Source organism: Haliotis cracherodii, unplaced genomic scaffold (assembly GCF_022045235.1).
Source record: "Haliotis cracherodii isolate W230 unplaced genomic scaffold, xgHalCrac1.p SCAF_17, whole genome shotgun sequence".
NCBI classification, from domain to species: domain Eukaryota; kingdom Metazoa; phylum Mollusca; class Gastropoda; order Lepetellida; family Haliotidae; genus Haliotis; species Haliotis cracherodii.
In genome coordinates this window covers 23,196,166-23,220,244 of record NW_027266272.1, presented here as the reverse complement: position 1 = coordinate 23,220,244, position 24,079 = coordinate 23,196,166, and the positions used below count along the sequence as shown (strand labels likewise).

At 42.7% G+C, this 24,079-nt stretch overlaps 2 protein-coding genes across 2 annotated transcripts; both read right to left on the bottom strand.

Moving 5' to 3' along the window:
* Window positions 1–12,547: 12,547 nt before the first annotated feature.
* LOC139464700 (uncharacterized) lies at window positions 12,548–18,032 on the bottom strand. Its single transcript, XM_071246216.1, has 2 exons — window positions 16,749–18,032; window positions 12,548–13,468 (listed from the first exon to the last, which is right to left on the bottom strand). Exons 1-2 carry the CDS (start codon window positions 18,030–18,032, stop codon window positions 12,548–12,550), a joined length of 2,205 nt encoding a protein of 734 aa, XP_071102317.1.
* A 2,164-nt stretch (window positions 18,033–20,196) lies between these two features.
* Window positions 20,197–20,976, bottom strand: LOC139464699 (uncharacterized). Its single transcript, XM_071246215.1, has one exon. It carries the CDS (start codon window positions 20,974–20,976, stop codon window positions 20,197–20,199), a length of 780 nt encoding a protein of 259 aa, XP_071102316.1.
* Window positions 20,977–24,079: the final 3,103 nt, after the last annotated feature.

Here is a 24,079-nt window from a genome sequence, read left to right as displayed (position 1 = left end):
TTGTTCGCTAGTCGGGTTAAATGTCATGAACAGGGATGTTATAATATCTCGGGGATTTTATTTATACAAAATCAAGCGACATTGTGAATGTCTCTCGTTAAAGTTTTAGTTTGAATGTAATGAGTGAGTGAGTTGTGTTTAACGACGCTTCTAACAGTTATATCACAGCTTGTCAGCTTAATGTGGGAGGAGAGCCTGAAGTGATGCAGGTCTCAGACGTTTACCATTTCGGTGAAACCCACGAGAACGGGTTTGGTGCTGACAAACCTAGAAACGTAATCGGGGCGAACCGGGATTCGAACCCACAATCATAGATTTCTGGCGTGCCCAAAGGACGCAACTCTGCACAGCGAATCGCGGAGCCCTAGACGACTGGGCCACCCGTGCCCCAGTTTGAATGTAAACACATTGTTCATGATGCTGGATGACGTAGAGTCACATGACAAATGTTTTGTTTATATTTCGGTCGATCCAACTACCAACCTTCGTATCTGGAGCTCAATGAGTGAACTAGTTTAGTGCAGTATAGGGGCGCTGATGAACGACTGCTTTTGAGAAACAAATCTACTTTTGAAGTGCCTGTTCACAACAGAAGATATTTTACGCCCGTTTCCAAAGATTCACGGAACGTTAGTTTGAAACATAAAATTGTTGATAAATGTTGTTTTAAATTTCTTTCTTCGGTTTATAAGTTAGACATAACACTTCCCCTCAGGATTTTAGATTTAAACCTCTCTCATTCCTACACATAACAGTACCGTATTCGACGTATTAAGGGCTCTGATCCAAGAAACGCACCTCTCACCAAATTCTAGACCAATCTGCAAGTAATCTTAATAAGCGCCCCCTACTAAGACTGAGAATATTCATGACAGTCCACATTGTCCTGTGTATATAACATATTTTGTACAGCAGTCGAGTTATTGACCAGTTACTATTGTCGCAAAAGATTAGTTTCATCGACGTTTGAAATAGGTTTATTCACTACCGCTCGAGCTCTGAAATTCGATTTGCTCGTATGTTGTTCAATAAGCGCTCCCTTTGTCAATTTTCTAAGCGTCCGGGGATCTTATTATGGCGAATACAGTATTGCAGTTTTATCACGGCGTGTCAGCTTAATGTGGGAGAAAAAACCCCGAGGTGATTCAGGTCGTGGGGAGACCCACGAGGAGGGTCATATAAACCAAGGATCTTTACAGCGAGTTGCGGCGTCTGCTGGACGACGACTATGCCTCCACACCCTCTGAACTCGGTCGTTAGGGTAGCCAAGTGGTTAAAGAGCTTGCTCAGCACACCGACGTTCCGGGTTCGAATCGGCACATAGGTACACTGTGTGAAGCCTTCTTCTCGTGTCACCCAGCCTTGATTTCGCTGTAATATTTCTAGATGCGGCGTAAAATCCTAACGTAACTCAGTCACTCACTGAAGTTTCAGAAATTATTAACTTTTGTAGATACATTGGATAGTTGTTGCGTAGCTTGATGAGTATGGTGGGTATATTTCTGTCACAACAGCTGTAATAAAATATTAAGTTGTTTTTAAATCTTCCTTTTCTGCCCAGTTGATAATATATATGTTTTTTATTTGAAGTATTGACCTTACCTCATGGTTTCTAAAATACTGTAGGGAATACCTCCACCCCCACCCCCTCTCTCCCCAACCCCTCTCTCCCCACCCCCTCTCTCCCCACCCCCTATTCCCTACATTCCATGCTTGTGGTATGATCGGAATCGTTCTTTGGGCTCTGCTTTTCAGCTGATATTTCTTGAAGAATTTCATCATGCTAAAAATAAAGCGTTTGCTGTAAGTGTTTCAGTTATTCAACAAATCTTATGAATGAAAAGACGACTAAAACGTGCACCAAGGTTGTCAAAAACTAATTTCCAAACAAACAATTAAATACTTAAATCATCTTCCCTATCCATTTATTGTAGATTTGCTTAAGATTGTTGATAACTGTTTTCCCACAACAAAACAAGTTAAACATCGTCCCTATCTATTTATTGTATCTTTGCTTAAGATTATCTTTGCTTAAGATACTGTAGATATCGCTGCAATAAAATTACATCACAATGGTTTGCAGCACCATACACGTGCTCGTGGGTGTCACAAAATGTGGTAAACGTCTGAGACCTGCATCACTTCGGGCTTTCCTCCCACATTAAGCTGAAACGCCGTGATATAACTGTAATACTGTTAAAAGCGGCGTTAAACCCACCCCACTCACTCACTCACTCTCATTTGTTTCGACGGTGTCCCGGATGTAGCAGCATATGTGTCTTGGGTGTTCTTATTGTAGTCGGCAGTTTCTTGATGCGAGGTGGGTTCGAGTTGGACTTTGCGAAGAGTTGACAACAACAGACAGGCTTTTTGATTTCTTGCAAGTCTTAATACTCTGGGTCAACATTAATAAACATTTGTACATTACAGTTTACTGAAATATTTCTAGAAGTGTGTTTAACATTATTTCCTGAATGTCTTTTGGGTTGTTTTTCGTTCAACTTTAGTTGGTTTATTCAGTTTTTCAGTATTTAATTTCCTTTTATTACCTTTATTAGTTTTGAACTGTGTTATTAAGATGTTGCCAGATGTTTCGCTTATTGGTTGTGCAGTTGTTCATTTTTCAGTTTGTTTCAACATATAAATAACGATTTTTCTGCGGAGTGAGTGAGTGAGTGAGTTATATATAAATCAGGCAGGTCACACATTGTAACGATCCGCTCCGTCAGTGTACGATAATGTATTGAATATATGCACAACTCGTAATATTTGCTGGTCGTCTTTTCGTAGACATTTAAAAAAGAAACGCTGGTAAGTGTTTGTGTTGTTGCGTGAACGGTGCAAGGATATATGCTGTTCGCTGTCAGTCTTCACCGAGATTGTAATTTAAAACTGATCCTTCTAAAATACTAGCGACTAATAGGAAATCACTCCAGGAAATCCATGTAGGAAACTGACCCAACGGATGAGACGCCTAAATGACACGTCCCAACGATACAAGAAGTTATCAATAGACGAGCCAACACCAATAGCGTTGTTACTGTAGTCGGTAATAAACAGTGCCCCCTTTATCGGTCTGTAGTCAACAACAGCAGTGTTAATGCGGTAGTCTGTAATAAACAGTGACACCTTCATCGAGGTGGTCTGTGGTCAACACCAACAGCGTTATAACAGTAGTCTGTAAGAAGCAGTGACACCTTTATCGAGGTTGTCTGTAGTCAACACCAACAGCGTTATAACAGTAGTCTGTAAGAAGCAGTGACACCTTTATCGAGGTTGTCTGTAGTCAACACCAACAGCGTTATAACAGTAGTCTGTAAGAAGCAGTGACACCTTTATCGAGATGGTCTGTAGTCAACACCAACAGCGTTATTATGTATTCTGTAATAAACAGTGGCACCTTTATCGAGGTGGTCTGTAGTCAACAACAGCAGTGTAAATACGGTAGTCTGTAATAAACAGTGACACCTTTATCGAGGTGGTCTGTAGTCAACAACATAAGCGTTAATATGACAGTCTGTAATAAACAATGACACTTTTATCGTGGTGGTCTGTGGTCAACACCAACAGCGTTATTATGTAGTCTGTAATAGACAGTGACACCTTTATCGAGGTGGTCTGTAGTCAACAACATCAGCGTTAAGACGGAAATCTGTAATAAACAGTATCACCTTTATTGGGTGGTCTGTAGTCAACACCAACAGCTTTTTATGTAGTCTGTAATAAACAGTGACACCTTTATCGAGGTGGTCTGTAGTCAACACAAACAGCGTTATTACGTAGTCTGTAATAAACATTGACACCTATATCGTGGCGATCTGTAGTCAACACACTGTAGTTATTGGTGAGTTGGTAGGAAACAATGACACCTTTATCGAGGTTGTCTGAAATGACGTCATCCCGACAAGTGAGTTAGTTTTAACTTTTATAAACCTCCAGTGACGTCATCCTATTGTTCGCCAGTCGGGTTAAATGTCATGAACATGGATGTTATAATATCTCGGGGATTTTATTTATACAAAATCAAGCGACATTGTGAATGTCTCTCGTTAAAGTTTTAGTTTGAATGTAATGAGTAAGTGAGTTGTGTTTAACGCCGCTTTTAACAGTTATATCGCGGCTTGCTTAATGTGGGAGGAAAGCCTGAAGTGATGCAGGTCTCAGACGTTTACCACTTCGGTGAAACCCACGAAAACGGGTTTGGTGCTGACAAACCTAGAAACGTAATCGGGGCGAACCGGGATTCGAACCCACAATCATAGATTTCTGGCGTGCCCAAGGGACGCAACTTTGCACAGCGAATCGCGGCGCCCTAGACGACTGGGATACCCGTGCCCCAGTTTGAATGTAAACACATTGTTCATGATGCGGGATGACGTAGAGTCACATGACAAATGTTTTGTTATGTGGTTTTTAAATCTTCCTTTTCTGCCCAGTTGATAATATATATGTTTTTATTTGAAGTATTGACCTTCCCTCATGGTTTCTAAAATACTGGAGGGAATACCCCCACCCCCACCACCATCCCCACCCCAACCCCCTCTCTCCCCACCCCCCATTCCTTAGTTTCCATGCTTGTGGTCTGATCGGAATCGTTCTTTGGGCTCTGCTTTCAGCTGATATTTCTTGAAGAATTTCATCATGCTAAAAATAAAGCGTTTGCTGTAAGTGTTTCAGTAATTTAACAAATCTTATGAATGCAAATTGTGTTTTCATAACCCAATTTAGAAAAAATAAAAAGAAGCTAAGTTGTGTATGTTTGGGGTTGCATTCCAAAATCCTGACTAATAAGAGAGATATTTAGTTATATTAGATTATTAGATATATTCCTTATCCTCGTTTTGTAAACTAATATCTTTACATTGGTCAGAACCCGTGAAGATCCGGGTTAAATTTGGTCTTCCGAAAAAGAAGGATCTGGTTTGAATGTAATGAGTAAGTGAGTTGTGTTTAACGCCGCTTTTAACAGTTATATCGCGGCTTGTCAGCTTAATGTGGGAGGAAAGCCTGAAGTGATGCAGGTCTCAGACATTTACCACTTCGGTGAAACCCACGAAAACGGGTTTGGTGCTGACAAACCTAGAAACGTAATCGGGGCGAACCGGGATTCGAACCCACAATCATAGATTTCTGGCGTGCCAAAGGGACGCAACTTTGCACAGCGAATCGCGGCGCCCTAGACGACTGGGATACCCGTGCCCCAGTTTGAATGTAAACACATTGTTCATGATGCTGGATGACGTAGAGTCACATGACAAATGTTTTGTTTATATTTCGGTCGATCCAACTACCAACCTTCGTATCTGGAGCTCAGTGAGTGAACCCGTTTAGTGGAGTATAGGGGCGCTGATGAACGACTGCTTTTGAGAAACAAATCTGCTTTTGAAGTGCCTGTTCACAACAGAAGATATTTTACGCCCGTTTCCAAAGATTCACGGAACGTTAGTTTGAAACATAAAATTGTTGATAAAGGTTGTTATAAATTTCTTTCTTCGGTTTATAAGTTAGACACAACACTTCCCCTCAGGATTTTAGATTTAAACCTCTCTCATTCCTACACATAACAGTACCGTATTCGACGTATTAAGGGCTCTGATCCAAGAAACGCCCTTCTCACCAAATTCTAGACCAATCTGCAAGTAATCTTAATAAGCGCCCCCTTCTAAGACTGAGAATATTCATGACAGTCCACATTGTCCTGTGTATATAACATATTTTGTACAGCAGTCGAGTTATTGGCCAGTTACTATTGTCGCAAAAGATTAGTTTCATCGACGTTTGAAATAGGTTTATTCACTACCGCTCGAGCTCTGAAATTCGATTTGCTCGTATGTTGTTCAATAAGCGCTCCCTTTGTCAATTTTCTAAGCGTCCGGGGATCTTATTATGACGAATACAGTATTGCAGTTTTATCACGGCGTGTCAGCTTAATGTGAGAGAAAAACCCCGAGGTGATTCAGGTCGTGGGGAGACCCACGAGGAGGGTCATATAAACCAAGGATCTTTACAGCGAGTTGCGGCGTCTGCTGGACGACGACTATGCCCCCACACCCTCTGAACTCGGTCGTTAGGGTAGCCAAGTGGTTAGAGCGCTGGCTCAGCACACCGATGTTCCGGGTTCGAATCGGCACATAGGTACACTGTGTGGAGCCTTCTTCTCGTGTCACCCAGCCTTGATTTCACTGTAATATTTCTAGATGCGGCGTAAAATCCTAACGTAACTCAGTCACTCACTGAAGTTTCAGAAATTATTAACTTTTGTAGATATATTGGATAGTTGTTGCGTAGCTTGATGAGTATGGTGGGTATATTTCTGTCACAACAGCTGTAATAAAATATTAAGTTGTTTTTAAATCTTCCTTTTCTGCCCAGTTGATAATATATATGTTTTTATTTGAAGTATTGACCTTCCCTCATGGTTTCTAAAATACTGGAGGGAATACCCCCACCCCCACCACCATCCCCACCCCAACCCCCTCTCTCCCCACCCCCCATTCCTTAGTTTCCATGCTTGTGGTATGATCGGAATCGTTCTTTGGGCTCTGCTTTCAGCTGATATTTCTTGAAGAATTTCATCATGCTAAAAATAAAGCGTTTGCTGTAAGTGTTTCAGTAATTTAACAAATCTTATGAATGCAAATTGTGTTTTCATAACCCAATTTAGAAAAAATAAAAAGAAGCTAAGTTGTGTATGTTTGGGGTTGCATTCCAAAATCCTGACTAATAAGAGAGATATTTAGTTATATTAGATTATTAGATATATTCCTTATCCTCGTTTTGTAAACTAATATCTTTACTTTGGTCAGAACCCGTGAAGATCCGGGTTAAATTTGGTCTTCCGAAAAAGAAGGATCTGGTGGTCAGACTCGCTGACTTGGTTGATGCATGTCATCGTATCCCATAACAAACAAACACAAACAACAATCAATAGCTGTTGTCCAGTTGTCCAAGGGATCGCTGATTGGAAATGGACGAGTGGCTTTTCACACAGAATACATTTGGTCCCGAAACTTAAATCAAAAACAAACACAGCCTACTTCACTTCCAAATTATTTTTATTTGTCATATTGCAGACAGCTGGGTTATATAAAGAACCATGCAATTGCCTTTGGGGCATATGGAACGCAACAGAATGGACAATGTGACAAAAGTCAAAATTTAGTTTTTGAGCCAAGTCATTGTTACGCATTATATGTCCATGCCCTGTTAGGTATAAGCAGTCAAATGTTTAGCCAAAAAGAATGAACGTGTGTTGACACTAAATGTATTTCATCCAAATACGTTAACGTGATCTGCTTGTCGAGCGAGGACGGAAGGACATTGACCTGGCATCCAAGTTACCTTCGTGTTCAAATCAATACACGGATCTGCTGTGAATGTTGTCACAGACATTCTTGTACGACCACATTGGGTACAGCAGCATCATTAAACTCAGATACTGTACCCAAATACTGTGCCCAAATACTGTACTTCTCTCCATCGACGATGAACCGTATCGAATTGGAGTGAAGTTTGCATGTTACGGACGGATGGACAACGGGTTGACAGATGGTATATCATAAGATCACTTGCGACTTTGCACCTTTGGTTTCGGATCCACTCGGCTTATTCCGTTACCTACGTCATACTCTGGACTGCAGTAGAGGGGTGATATTGAATGATTTCATTTTAAATTGCACACCCACTGATGTCTTTAGTGCCGACAAAATAAGGGGTGGTTTTAAATGGTTGAAGAATATCATATGATACGCAAAAAATCTGATATCTAGCAACGTTTGTATGATGGTCAGACTGCCACCGAAGTGTGACATCGAAGTCACGTGAACAGATGACCTTGTGAAATATGGATTCCCACCAATGCTGACCAAGATGTCCTATGGTGTTGAGGTGGGTCAAGTGACCTTTTGTCTTGATAAGATTACAATAAAACTTTCTATGCATGATCGAAATACCGGCGTATTGTGTACAGTCATGTATGAAATGAAAGTGGAAGTGACTATTTTTTTAACACACTACACAAGACCAAAGAACAACACTGGTTTATATCTAGAATGATAAACACATGTTTTAATTAAGTTCTTGACAAGCAAATGGTTTTCTTCAAACACCATACTGTCAACAAATAATCACAGTGCTGCAGCGGAATGATCCCTGACCTGAAGGATTGTTGTTTACGTTAAGTGCTGCAAACGAATAGTCATATCTTCCTGACGTTATTCACTTCAGGGCTTTATCAAGCAAACTAATTTGGGATAACTATTTAATAATATTAAATAAGCAGCAACTCCCGATATCACTAGTTGACTGTTTTTTCTTACGACTTTACCTCATTTTGTAAAGTTAATACTGGTCTTCATCCACGGCATCCGGGTACTCTGGTTCATTTGTTCTGAGGGATGACCAGCGTACACGGATGCATCCACGGGAATTCCAGTAGAAATTGAATCGACAGATTTGAGAAAACTGTATGGTGTTGAAAGCACGTTTACAATACAAAACCTATAACATTTCACACAACTAGAAAAGTGTTTGCACGACATAAACCCGGAAGCAGACCCGTCTCCACATTTTCCCCGAATGCCCCAAAATTATGCTATTGATATGTCTCATGCAATTAGCAGCCTGGTTCCATGGGTATGTTGCGCTGGCGCTACACTGACCCAGGCAATGGCTACACAATGGCCGCCTCCACTAGAAGAACAAACATGGCAGACACGCCATGTATTTTCTATAGAAATCCTCTAGAACGTGTGGTTAAATTTCTTTCTTAGCATTCTCATGAATGCTCTTGCAATGTATATGTCACGAGAATAACGTCCATTCTCGCTTTTAGTAAAGGAAAACATTATTTAAGCTGTTAGATGAAATATCTGTGTACGAAATTATCTACAAACAAACTACTCAAATAAAGAAATTAAGTTACATTATTGTTCAAGCAAAGGAAAATCCCAGTATGATCTTGATGGTAATGAATAACATTAAATGTGCACAGAAATTGTAATATTTGAGAATAAAAGCTGGAGACATGTGTACTTTCCACTATTTATTTGTGAACTGTTTAACTAGGCGTAATGATTACCAGTACCAATGGAACCTGTCTTGACTAGGAGTACCATAGTTTTATGTTTATGACAATAGACAGATGGGAACATAATACATTTTAACAACAGCTTAGCTTTTCACCAAATATGTCTTTGATAAACTACAGCCCTTGAAAGTGTGTGTTTCAAACATAGTTTCCTATGGTTTTCTTGACAAAATCAGAGGCCACTTTCAGGACAAACTGTTTGGGTGTCTGGATCTCAAACATGGCATTGGTATCTAGTAGAATTTCATGACATAGTGATTTTCCATATCAACTAGAAAACCTGCCAATGGTGTAATTTATAATAAAGTTGTCTATAACCTCATACTGTGTCCTCAGTTGATTAATTGCCACACCAGGACTACTGTTACATTTCTATTTATCATCCTGTTAAAAAGAGAATACACATGGACGTGTATGCCACTGTACTAAATTAATTCAAAATAATGAACATATTCTTTATTATTATGCCATTCACACCCGACATTTTTACAAGCACATACATAGTTAAAAAACACTAGATTGGAATGAATCAATTATTAGATTTATTTATGATTAATTTCATTTTGTACTGAGAAAACCAATGCCCAATAGATGGCTTTTCATGAGAATAAAATCCAAAGGCCAAATGTCAGAACCAATGACAGACGCCATCATTAAATACCATTACGGAACAAAAGTGTTTAATTTTTCTAGTTATTATACTGGGCACTAACTCCTCTAAACCCGCCACTTTACAATGGGAGAAAACGGGGCATAATCGGCGACAATTGCGTAGTCAGATTTTCTAAAATAAAGATGCTAACGGTATTTCATTGACGTGGTCGTTTAATTCCACGTATTATGTATACAATTTCGTGATAACAGTGAGCTGACACGAAATATAAACGCACATAACACTGTTGAAAATGAGGTATGTGTCATTGTTTACATTTCACCGATATGACGACCACTTTCGAGCCTCGAAACAGTTTAAATAATGTTTTCCTTCACCAAAAGTAAGAATGGAAAAAATAAACCACCCGTTCTAGGCTTTTTCTAACGTATATACATGTGGTGTCCGCCATGTTTGTTCGTCTAGTGGAGGTGGCCATTGTGCAGTCATTGCCTGGGTCAGTGTAGCCAGTGGGAACCAAGCTGATGCAATTTGGTACTCTCATTGAAAAGTTATATCCACTTCCGGTTTAATGACATCATTTCCGGTTTGGGAAAACATGTCAATTGACGACCACTTTAAAACAGAAACTACTATGCCTTTCACAAGATTAATGAAAAAATTAAATGCACTTAAATGTCATTACTTCCGGTTTGGGAAAACACATATCTAAGGCATTTGAACAGAACGTCCTATGCCTGCACTTCCGTTTGGATGCTATCACTTCCGGTTTGAGGATATACAGACCATAAGCAGTGCTACTCTAAAACAGAATGTCCCATGCCTCTATAGCTAAACTAACAATGAAACCCTTAGATTTTCATAAGAAATCTCTGCCCCCCCTCCCCCCCCCCAAAAAAAATAAAAATCGAGTTCATTTGATTGTCGAGTTCTTATGATTCTTGAAATGATTTGGTCGTTTTTATTTACATCCACTTCAGGTTTCATAATTTTGCTCCCGAGTTTAAAAAACGCATATGCAATACAAGAAATATTTATGACAGAGAGTACCAACCTCTAGATAAGATTAATGCACTTCCGGTTGCACTGATCTTGATCCTCAATTTTAGCCATAACATCCTTCACTGTTCTGAGTTGAAAACATGGGTTCTTGCTCTTACAAACATCTCGGAAAAACACAGAGGGTTTGTTCAGTATACAAAGAAGCATCACAATACCTCAGGAATGACAATTCCAGTGACTTTGAACTTCAATTACGGTCGCTCAAAGCCTGGCCATTTCAATGCCCTCCCAAAGGATGACATGTGCCAATCACAGTGAACACTTGAGTTATCACGAACATTATACATTTTTTGAGTGCATGACCTAGAAAGTGAATTTGAACGTCAATATCGGTGACATATATTTCAAGAACATTTCAAAGGGCAATCCAGCATATAAATCAAATACGATGTCCTTTGGTAGCATGTGTTTTTCATTAAAAATAGGCCACAGTGACCTACCACTGATGCCACAAGATTATTATCACTTGTCATACTTAGGTATTCAAACATAATAATCACTATATGCATACAACTTTAAACAAATCGGCAGAAAAGGACATTTTAGTGAAATGTGACATTGATTTTCATCAGACTATAATCCTAAGGATGACCTTGATCACTGTCATGAGTGGGCAATGTTCCAAAACGTAGCCATACATGATAGGATTTCCATGAGACGTCCACACTCCGCGTGGTTTCAAAAAGGAAGGTGGCGGGACGGCGTCACCGGTGTAGTAGGCTAAAACGACTCCCCCTACTTTTGACTCTATGGGTTGTCATTTGAACCTGGGGAGTCACTTGAGCCTCCTCCACCGACAAAACTCGAAAACAAAACACCCAAACATTCCCATTCAAACATACACTCAAGAGCGTGGCGTGTCTTGACCACACAGCCAGTGGGACAGAAGATGTTCTTGCCGTATTGTATACTTATATAAGCAAGAGAGACTTTGGTAAATATAAAATGAAAATGTTTCAAATCAAAATACGCTTAAATGCCAAATACATTTATTTTTGTAATTCTATTTTTATGTCATGAGTCATATCACATTTATGGTTTCGGGTGCTTCAGTACATAAACTGCCGGGCAAAAGAAAGTATACACCCATGTTTGATGGTGACTAAAAATGAAACAAACGTCATATAGCTGGAATATTGTTGAGTGCGGCGTTATACAATAAACAAACAAACTCACATCAGGTGACTCGCACACGACGTCTCAAGGGAAAATAGGGGTCGCAATTTCACAGTGAAGCAGGTATTGTTAGTGTACACTTTCGACATGTCCGGCAGTTTATATCAATGGTGTATATTTCAGTGTATACGCTACAGCTATGTATAAGTGAGTGAGAATGGTTTAACGTCGCTTTGTGTTTCAGTTCGGTGTGGCCGCATAGTGTGAGAGAGAAGCAAGAAAACCCCCACTAAATTCATCAACGAAGTGTGAAACACGAAAACAACAAACATCTTAAAAATAATCAATAAAATGTGAAACAATTAACGGTGAATAATCAAGTATGACACTTTGCTATTAGTCAATTCCTTTTAGCAAAAATAATATCAGCATGACACGCAGAAAAATAAGTATATCTAAGTCCAAGCCTTGAGCTTCAGGTGTACATGTTGTGTGGGTGGAGTCGTGGGCTTCAGGTGTACAGGTTGTGAGGGAGGAGTCTCGAGCTCCAGGTGAACATGTTGTGTTGGTGGAGGCTTGAGCTTCAGGTGTATACGTTGTGAGGGAGTAGTATCAAGCTTCAGGTGTACATGTTGTGTTGGTGGAGGCTTGAGCTTCAGGTGAACATGTTACGTGGGAGGAGTCTCGAGCTTCAGGTGTACATGTTGTGTGGGAGTTGTGGAGAGCTTCAGGTGTACATGTTGTGTTGGTGGAGGCTTGAGCTTCAGGTGTACAAGTTGTGTTGGTGGAGGCTTGAGCTTCAGGTGTACATGTTGTGTGGGAGGAGGCTTGAGCTTCAGGTGTACAGGTTGTGTGGGAGTTGTGGAGAGCTTCAGGTGTACATGTTGTGTTGGTGGAGGCTTGAGATTCAGGTGTACAGGTTGTGAAGGAGGAGTCTCGAGCTTCAGGTGTACATGTTGTGTGGGAGTTGTGGAGAGCTTCAGGTGTACATGTTGTGGTTGTGGAGGCTTGAGCTGCAGGTGTACAGGTTGTGTGGGGTTGTGGAGAGCTTCAGGTGTACAAGTTGTGTTGGGAGGAGGATTGAGCTTAAGGTGTATGGGTTGTGTTGGTGGAGGCTTGACCTTCAGGTGTACATGTTGTGTGGGAGGAGTGGACAGCTTCAGGTGTACATGGTGTGTGGGAGGAGCTGACAGCTTCAGGTGTACATTTTGTTTGGATAGAGGCTTGAGCTTCAGGTGTACAGGTTGTGTTTGTGGAGGCTTGAGCTTCAGTTGTACAGGTTGTGTTGATGGAGGCTTGAGTTTCAGGTGTACATATTGTGTGGGGATAGTATCGAGCTTCAGGTGAACATGTTGTGTTGGTGGAGGCTTGAGCTTCAGGTGTACAGATTGTGTGGGGGTAGTATCGAGCTTCAGGTGTACAGATTGTGAAGGAGGAGTCTCGAGCTTCAGGTGAACATGTTGTGAGGGTAGAGGCTTGAGTTTCAGGTGTACACGTTGCGTGGGAGTAGTATCGAGCTTCAGGTTAACATGTTGTATTGGTGGAGGCTTGAGCTTCAGGTGTACAGGTTGTGAAGGAGGAGTCTGGAGCTTCAGGTGTACATGTTGTGTTGGTAGGCTTGAGCTTCAGGTGTACAGGTTGTGTGGGAGAAGTATCGAGCATCAGGTGTAGACGTTGGCTGGAGTGTAAGGTGTTGTGTGGAAGGGAGAAGGGTGTAGTTTCAGGTATTGTGTGGAAGGCTTAAGGTAGGAGTTTCAGGTGTGTTGGAGGCTGGGGGCTGGGGTACCAGGTGTTGAGTGGAAGGAAGCAGACTGGAGTTTCAAGGGTTGTGTGGGAGCCTGTAGTTTCAGGTGTTGTGTTGGAGGCTGGAGGTAGCATTTTTAGGTATTGAGTGTGAGGTTTGAGACTGGAGTTTCAAGGGTTGTGTGGGGGGTTGAGGATTTTGTGACAGAAACCTGATAATCGATCATTGGGTTGGAACGAAGTGGATCACACTTTCTGGGACTGCCAATTTTCACGAGTCTGGTCCCCCTTTAAATATGATTAAACAGAATGTGTGTACAATCATGTGTGAAAGCTTCGTTTACTTCCCTGTCAGCATCAGCAGAAAGAGTCTATCATGAATACTGGCCCCATGCAGTTGGAGACAGTTTGTTGGAGTGTAGCGCTGTTCATAGCCATTTAGGTGGCGACCTGTAAGAGAACAACAGATACAGGAAAATGTTCAGATGCAGCATACACATATGAAACGATGATATGAGTGTAATATTCTTTGACGCAACATCAAACCCCATTTCACCTCCGTATCATAAACATCACTTTAGGAATAACACATATGCATAAAGGCCCGCATAATACAATTCTTATTCCTGATATAGGATATTTACGATACAAAAACACACTCATCTAATAATCTCTATTTAATCAGACAATATGACTGAGAAGATAACAAGGTATCCGTAATCCACCTGGAATCTCTGATTTATCAGGCAATCTATTAAGTTTATTTAAAATTTCAAACAAGATAAATCTGGACACAGGATGTATTTATTTCAGCACTAACCGAAGGCTTAAATGTTTTCTGGAATCTAAACAAGTGGATTTTCTTGGATGCCACTAAGATTTGGTGGTAAAGCGCAAATCCAAAACCAAAAAAAAACTCCTTGTATGTCAGGATGTAAAATCCCAGTTTATGATAAGGTTATATCTAAGGTTTTTATAGCCATGGGACAGAGAGATAATGTTAATGTCAGATAATCATCATCAAAGATTTGAATAAAACTTGGTATTGGGAGGGTCGTCACTTTTCTTCAATAAATATACACAGCAATAGTCTAGTTTAGTGGGAGCTACATGCATACTGATGGTTGAGAGGGTGTCTTTTTATCAATAAATATATATAGTAATAGTCTTGTGTAGGGGCAGTTACGTGCATATTGATGGCAGAGAGGGAAGTGACTTTTTATCAATGAATATATATAGCAATAGTCTAGTGTAGGGACAGTTACGTGCATATTGATGGCAGAGAGGGAAGTGACTTTTTATCAATGAATATATATAGCAATAGTCTAGTGTAGGGGCAGTTACCTGCATATTGATGGCAGAGAGGGAAGTGACTTTTCATCAATAAATATGCATAGCAATAGTCTAGTGTAGTGGCAGTTACGTACATATTGATGGTGGAGGGGGAAGTAACTTTTCATCAATAAATATATATGCTAATAGTCTAGTGTAGGGGCTGTTACGTGCATATTGATGGTTGAGAGGAAAGTGTCTTTTCTTCAATAAATATGTGTGGCAATAGTTTAGTCTAGGGACAGTTTTGTGCATATTGATGGAGGGGCAGTTACGTGCATATTGATGGAGGGACGGTACTGCACATTGATGGAGGGGCAGTTACATGCATATTGATGGTGGAGAGGGAAGTGACTTTTCTTCAATAAATATGTGTGGCAATAGTTTAGTCTAGGGACAGTTTTGTGCATATTGATGGCAGAGAGGGAAGTGTCTTTTCTTCAAGAAATATGTATAGCAATAGTTTAGTCTAGGGACTGTTTTGTGCATATTAATGGCAGAGAGGGAAGTGTCTTTTCTTCAATAAATATGTGTAGCAAAAGTTTAGTCTAGGGACAGTTTTGTGCATATTGATTGTAGAGAGGGAAGTGACTTTTATAAAAAGAAATGCATAGCAGTAGTCTAGTGTAGGGGCAGTGCGTGCATATTGATGAAGGCGTAGTACGTGCATATTGATGGAGGGACGGTACTGCATATTGATGGAGGGGCAGTACGTGCATATTGATTGAGGGGTAGTACGTGTATATTGATGGAGGGGCAGTTTTGGTATATTGATGGAGGGGCAGTACGTGCATATTGATGGTGGAGAGGGAAGTGACTTTTCATCAATAAATATACATAGTAATAGTCTAATCTAGGGGCAGTGCGTGCATATTGATGGAGGGGTAGTACGTGCATATTGATGGAGGGGTAGTACGTGTATATTGATGGAGGGGCAGTTACGTGCATATTGATAGAGGGGCAGTACTGCATATTGATAGTGGAGAGGGAAGTGACTTTTCATCAATAAATATACATAGTAATAGTCTAGTCTAGGGGCAGTGCGTGCATATTGATGGAGGGGTAGTACGTGCATATTGATGGAGGCGTAGTACGTGTATATTGATGGAGGGGCAGTTACGTACATATTGATGGAGGGGTAGTTACGTGCATATTGATGGAGGGGTAGTTACGTACATATTGATGGAGGGGCAGTTACGTACATATTGATGGAGGGGCAGTTACGTACATATTGATGGAGGGGCAGTTACGTACATATTGATGGAGGGGCAGTTACGTACATATTGATGGAGGGGCAGTTACGTGTATATTGATGGAGGGGTAGTTACGTACATATTGATGGAGGGGCAGTTACGTACATATTGATGGAGGGGCAGTTACGTGCATATTGATAGAGGGGCAGTTACGTGCATATTGATGGAGGGGCAGTTACGTACATATTGATGGAGGGGCAGTTACGTGTATATTGATGGAGGAGCAGTTACGTACATATTGATGGAGGGGCAGTTACGTACATATTGATGGAGGGGTAGTTACGTACATATTGATGGAGGGGCAGTTACGTGCATATTGATGGAGGGGCAGTTACGTACATATTGATGGAGGGGTAGTTACGTGCATATTGATGGTAGAAACTAATAGGAAGGACATAACAGTAGGTTGAAGAAGAAAGTAAAATGCAGAAGTAATTTGCAGTTAGAAACAGGATAACCCTACCTGCCCATTTCGCACTACATAACATCATTTGTCTATTTCATGTAATTTGGATCTGCATCCTGACATTTGATTACATACCGGTCTATTACTGACGTCATCACTTGTATTGGAACTGACGTCATCCTTTGCACCGTTTGGTCTCGCCGTGTCGCCATGGTACAAAGAACAGGTGCTGGTGAAGCCATGGTTAACTCTTCCAATATTCCCCTTCATCTCGGTTGCCTCATTCATCTGTATCGGAGTAGATCTGGCAGCCTCTCCATGGCCTTTGTCATCAAGCCTGTGGTTGATCTTTGTTGCAGTCTGGTCTTTCCCCTGTGGCAATTTGCCTCGATCGCCAGAGGGCCCCGATGAAGATCCCGATGCTAGGTGTTGACAGAAGATTTGGGAGGCAACTCGACGGTAGGATTTGAAGGCCAACAGAAACAGGGGTAGCTTGAAGACAAGGTACGCATAGTTCAGGAAATTAAGGCTGTTTTCAATAATGACGAGAAGAATGCCATTGTCACTTTTATAATTAATGTTGATGAAGTCAAAAACGAACAGGGGACAAAATGTTACAATGTAGGTGATATATACGACAAAGATGCCCTTTGCTTGACGGACATACCGCTTGTTAGCGGAGGCGGATGTGATGGAAACGTTCTCTTTCTTGCGCATGTGGAGGCATATGCGTGTGAAGGCGATAATCATCATTGCAAGTGGCAGAATGATGTTACAGCACAAATCGACAAACCAGGTATTCTGTTTAGTAACATTCCACATTATGATAGAATTATCTTCCTGAATTAAGAAGTTGTCAGCTGTTAATGCTAAAATGCTACATCCAGTGACCACGAGCCAGGATACTACTATGATGATAGTGATTACTTTTGGATTGTTGTTGACTTTGTAGAGAATAGGATTGCAGATGGCTATGTGGAGGGCGAAGAGTGTCATGGCAAATGACAGTCCAGACACACAAGAAAAGACGCTAATGGCGACCCCTTGTAGAAGGATGGCCGTCTGCGGGGGATCTCTCTGAGGGTTGGTGTAAATGTTCCCATAGAAAACAAGCCATGATAGTCCCATTCCTGCGTCGGCAACAGCCTGATTCACGAGGAGGCGTCCTGAAGCTTCCATTTTTGTCGTGGCCTTGTAGATCAGCAACATCAAGACAGCGTTACCAAGTACGTTCAGAACATCACAGCATGTGAAAGTGATCTCTATGATGTGCTGAATGCTATCAAACAAATGATTAGTTTGGTTAGCGTCATGACCTTCGCATCCAGATGACATGTTAGTAGCGTTGCATTCTGCGGCTATTTCCTGAGGAGGTAAAATGTCAGAGATGTTAAAACTCACGGCTGATGTGTTGTCCATGTTGGTGTGCTGTCCACTCTTCGGTGAAGTGGCGTCAACATACGCCTGTACATGGCAGCAGGTGCAGCTGACCAATGACAGACCCTGCCTTGGGTAATCAATAACTGACCAATGATAGGCTAGAGTAATGTGACCACGGAAGTCCCGATAGATTTAAACATTTCTTAGCAACCATAAGGATAATTCATTTTAGTCATACCTCTTTGCAATACCACAAAATTTAAGGTGCATGAATGGAATATTTAGCAATATACTACTTGTTATCGTGTGTCTCGTTTTCAACTAAAAGAAATTAGTTTTAAATCCAATATATTCATTCAGCCAGCTCCACCATACCCAACACCCTGGTGGTGTCGGGTGTTTGGTATGGTGGTGTCGTTTATGGTGGTGTCGGGTGTGATGGTGTTTGTGTCGGGTATGCTGGTGTCGGGTGTGGTGGTGTCAGGGTGTGGTTGTGTCAGGGAAAGGTGGTGTCTTGGTGTGGTGGTGTTGGTGTCGGGGTGTGTTGGTGTCGGATGTGGTGGAGTCGGGTATGGTGGTGTCGGGATGTGGTGGTGTTTGTGTCAGGTATGGTGGTGTCGGGGTGTGGTGGTGTTTGTGTCGGGTATGGTGGTGTCGGGTGTGGTGGTGTCGGGTGTGGTGGTGTCGGGTATGGTGGTGTTGGGTGTGATGTTGTCGGGTGTGGTGGTGTTTGTGTCGGGTATGGTTGTGTCGGGTGTGGTGGTGTTGGTGTCGGGGTGTGGTGGTGTTGGTCTTGGTGTCGGGTGTGGTGGTGTCAGGGTGTGGTGGTGTCGAGGTGTGGTGGTGTTGGGTGCTGTGGTGTTGGCCGGTTTGTGTCAGGTATTGTGGTGTTTGTGTCAGGTATGGTCGTGTCGGGTGTGGCGGTGATGGGTGTGATGGTGTGGGGTGTGGTGGTGTTGGGATGTTAAAGTGGTGTTGGCCGGTTTGTGTCAGGTATGGTGGTGTTTGTGTCAGGTATGGTCGTGTCGGGTGTGGCAGTGATGGGTGTGATGGTGTCGGGTCGTATTGGTGTTGGTGCGTGTTGGTGTTGGTGTGTGGTGGTGTTGGTGTGCGATGGTGTTGGTGCGTGGTGGTGTTGGTGTGTGGTGGTGTTGGTGTGTGTTGGTGTTGGTGTGTGGCGGTGTTGGTGTGTGTTGGTGTTGGTGTGTGGTGGTGTTGGTGTGTGGTGGTGTTGGTGTGTGGTGGTGTTGGTGTGTAGTGGTGTTGGTGTGTGGTAGTGTTGGTGTGTGGTAGTGTTGGTGTGTGGCGGTGTTGGTGTGTGGTGGTGTTGGTGTGTAGTGGTGTTGGTATGTGGCGGTGTTGGTGTGTGGTGGTGTTGGTGTGTAGTGGTGTTGGTGTGTGGTGGTGTTGGTGTGTGGTAGTGTTGATGTGTGGTGGTGTTGGTGTGTGGTAGTGTTGGTGTGTGGTAGTGTTGGTGTGTGGTGGTGTTGGTGTGCGGTGGTGTTGGTGTGTGGTAGTGTTGGTGTGTGGTGGTGTGTGGTGGTGTTGGTGTGTGGTAGTGTTTGGTGTGTGGTAGTGTTGGTGTGTTGTAGTGTTGGTGTGTGGTAGTGTTGGTGTGTAGTGGTGTTGGTGTGTGGTAGTGTTGGTGTGTGGTAGTGTTGGTGTGTGGTAGTGTTGGTGTGAGGTAGTGTTGGTGTGTGGTAGTGTTGGTGTGTAGTGGTGTTGGTGTGTGGTAGTGTTGGTGTGTGGTGGTGTTGGGTTTGGTGGTGTTAGGTTTGGTGGTGTTGGTGTGTAGTGGTGTTGGTGTGTGGTGGTGTTGGTGTGTGGTGGTGTTGGTGTGTGGTGGTGTTGGTGTGTGGTGGTGTTTGGTTTGGTGGTGTTGGTGTGTGATAGTGTTGGTGTGTGGTGGTGAGGGGTTTGGTGTTGTTGGGTTGAGTGTTGTTGGTGTGTGGTGGTTTGGGGTTTGGTGGTGTTGGGGAGTGGTGGTGTTGGGTTTGGTGGTGTTGGGGTGTGGTGGTGTTGGGTTTGGTGGTGTTGGGGTGTGGTGGTGTTGGGTTTGGTTGTGTTGGTGTGTGGTTGTGTTGGGATGTTGTGGTGTTGGGGTTTGGTGGTGTTTGTTTGTGGTGGTGTTGTGGTGTAGTGTTGGTGTTGGTGTGTGGTGATGCTCTCGTGTGATGGTGTTGTGTGGTGGTGTGTGGTGTTTTTAGGGTGTGGTTATGTTGAAGTTTGGTGGTGTCGGAGTGTGATGGCGTAGGGTGTGATGCTGTGGGAGGGTATTGTCGGTTTGTAGTGTTCTTTGAATGCGGTGGTTCTGGAGTGTGATGATGTCGGGTGTGATGGTGTTGAGGTGTTGTGTCGGGTGTGGTGGTACGATTGTGTTGGGGTATGGTGGTTTTTGAGTGTGGTGGTGTTGTGGTGTGTTTTTGGAGTGTTTTGGTGTCATGTGTGGTGTTTTTTGAGTGTGATAGTCTAAAGTGTGGTGGTGTTGAGGTGTGGTGGTGTGGTGGTGGTGGTGTGGTGGTGTCGGGTGTGGTGGTGTTGAGGTGTGGTGGATGTCAGATGTGATTGTGGTTTTGTGATGGGGCAGTTTCTGGTAAAGTGATGTTAAGGTGGGGTTGTATCGGGGTGTGGTAGTGTTTGGGTGCCGTGGGGATGGATGTGATGGTTTAGGTGTGTGGTGGTGTCTGGGTGCCGTGGGGATGGGTGTGGTGGTTTCAGGGGTGTGGTGGTGTTTGGGTGCCATGGTGATGGGGTTTGATGGTTTAGGGGAGTTGTGGTGTTTGGGTGCCATGGTGATGGGGTTTGATGGTTTAGGGGTGTGGTGGTGTTTGGGTGCTGTGTTGATGCGTTTTGATAGTTTAGGGGTGTGGTGGTGTTTGGGTGCCGTGGGGATGGGGTGTGATGGTTTAGGGGTGTTATGGTGTTTGGGTGCCGTGGGGATGGGATGTGATGGTTTAGGGGTGTGGTGGTGTTGGGGTGCCATGTTGATGGGTTGTGATGGTTTAGGGGTGTGGTGGTGTTTAGGTGCCGTGGGGATGGGGTGTGATGGTTTAGGGGTATGGTGGTGTTTGGGTGCTGTGGGGATGGGGTGTGATGGTTTAGGGGTGTGGTAGTGTTTGGGTGCCGTGGGGATGGGATGTGATGGTTTAGGGGTGTGGTGGTGTTTGGGTGCCGTGGGGATGGGTGTGGTGGTTTCAGGGGTGTGGTGGTGTTTGGGTGGTTTGGGGATGGGATGTGGTGGTGTTTAGGTGCCGCAGGGATGGGGTGTGATGGTTTAGGGGTGTGGTTTTGTTGGGGTGCCGTGTTGATGGGTTGTGATGGTTTATTGGCGTGGTGGTGTTTGGGTGCAGTGGGGATGGGATGTGACGGTGTTCGGGTGCCGTGGGGATGGGGTGTGATGGTTTAGGGTGTGGTGGTGTTTGGGTGCTGTGGGGATGGGATGTGGTGGTGTTTGGGTGCCGTGGGGATGGGGTGTGATGGTTTAGGGGTGTGGTGGTAGTTGGGTGCTGTTGGGATGGCATGTGGTGGTGTTTGGGTACTGGGGATGGGATGTGATGATTTAGGGGTGTGGTGGTGTTTGGGTGCTGTGGGGATTCGGATGTGGTGGTGTTTGGGTGCCGTGAGGATGGGGTGTGATGGTTTAGGGGTGTGACGGTGTTGGGGTTCATCTGTATCAAGGTGTGGTTGTTTTAGTGGTTTTGTTTCAGGATGTTTGTTAGCATCAAATGTTAAAAGATATACCTGCTTACTAGTTTCTTTAAACCAAGAGAAGCTATCTATGAAGACAATCAACTTGGATGTGCTAATTAGTCTTCTCCTTGTACATGCTATACGGGAAATAATCTTGAATGATAGGGTCAGGAATGTGAAGTACATGCTAATTATATATAGGAGATATGTAGCAGGTAATAGGTCTAATGTACATTAATTACGTGCAGAAGCAGGAAGATAAGGAGCAGTTATGGCTGGTGACAATACTAATTAGGAGAATTCAGATCGTCTTACTTTATAAATTGTATTGATTCTGTGTGACCTTTAAGTTTTGACGTCAACAATAACAGTGAACGGTGTTGATGATAAGTCAGTTAGGCATGTTTACAAGTCCTTTCAAGTTACTTTGAATAGAATATGTTTAAACTACAAATCAGGTTTGCTGTTCGGGGATTCACGGGTGCATGTACACGTGTTAGTTCATAAAAAAGGCTCTCTTGAAACCAGATTTTTAATTTATACTGATGAGCCTTTTATTCTCTCTAAAACATACATTGCAACAATGTAATTTATATATACACAAGGTTGAACATCTAGATTTGCACAAAACAGTGAAAGTGTCATGTAAGTCTGCATGTAGGGCTGCAAATAATCCTTGCCATCAAAGTTTTGTTTGTTTGTTTGTTGTATAACGCCGCACTTAGCAATATTCCATCTATATGACGGCGGTCTGTAAATAATAGAGTCTGGACCAGACAATCCAGTGATTGACATCACGATCCACGCCATAGAGATACGACGACATGTATGAACCAAGTCAGCGAGTCTGACCACCCGATCCCGTTAGTCGCCTTTTACGATAAGCATAGTCGCCCTTTACGGCAAGCATGGGTTGCTGAAGACCTATTGTACCCCGGATCTTCACGAGTCTTTGCTATATATGAGACATGATATTGGCTGGAACTGTGTGAAGGTTACATAGCATGATAAATGCTGTAGACTGTAGAATTCAAAAAGTACATTTCATCCATAACCATTTACCGTTTAGTTAATTCTAACATGGAGTTCTTATTAACTTATAAATAATGGACTACGTTTTCATCTTGTAAAAGAACCTGCAGGATTGATATGGATTTTTAAATTTGAGTTTTTCCGATAAACTAATTTTTATTATGAATTAAGATTCATTGCAAGCAACTCAAGCTCAATGTATTTTTAATGTGTTTAAAATAGTGATAGTGAAGGTGTATGAATGATAAATGTCTGAAAACTTAATTCCGTTCGTGTAAATCAGTATCTGGTGTGTCTGCCATATTGAGCGATACGTGCATAACACCTCGATGGCATACTGTTGACAAAGTGACGTATTACTAGCCTTATTTCCTGACGGTGCTTTATACAAAATTGACCAAAATAAATTTAATCTGAAATTAAATAATGCCCTTTTCAATACATATTCATAAAGACATCTCGACTTTAATGTTGTGGTTCACGTGCTTCTTCATGCGCCCCCTACAAATTAGATGTTTGCGTGTTTGTTGGGAGCAGTATACTCATGCACGTGTTTATATTAATGTAAACAGCAGACAATGTTTGTTTAGCTATCAGGTGATCATAAAAGCACTTTTGTTTAACCGTATATAACGCTAACGCAATGTCACGGTTTGCTAAAAATCATGTTCATCGAAACACAATATTATCTCTTTGGAGACGTGAACTATAGCAGGGTCGTCTACGCATGACCTCAAGTCAACAAGACAACCATATTCGGTTGGTGCATCTTCGGAATCGATGCCAAACTACCACATAAACAGCTAGGACTATTCCTGGTTTGAGAGCAATTAGTGACAGAACCATACGCAACCGGTTGAGGTAGCACAACATCCGGTCCCGATGTCCGGGATACGCCCAATTTTGCTTCCACCTCACCGTCAGTGTGGTGTAGACAGCATCAGAGGATCAGTAGGCAAGACTAGGACAGTATATATTCTTCACAGATGAGCCAGATTTCATATGGACAGCTCTGATGGTCATGAATGGGTCTTCAGGCGCCCAGTAGAACGTTAAAGCGACGCTTGCGTTAGTCAACGTCGTCAATATAGGGTTGAATTACAACTCTTGGGAAAACGCAACTCATCATTGTTAATGGCAACTTGAATTGAGTACGATGACGGAACGACATCGTTCGAGTTCCAAGCTCTACCCTTGCCGGGACGCAGCGTCACCGTGCAGAAGGATAATGCCCGCCCATATGTTGCACGCGTTGTAGCAGAGTTTTGTAGGCAGCATAACAGTGTTGTGCTGCCAGGGCAGGCTGTTTCTCCATACCTCTCCCAAATAGGGCATGTCTGCAATGAGATGGAGCGACACCTACA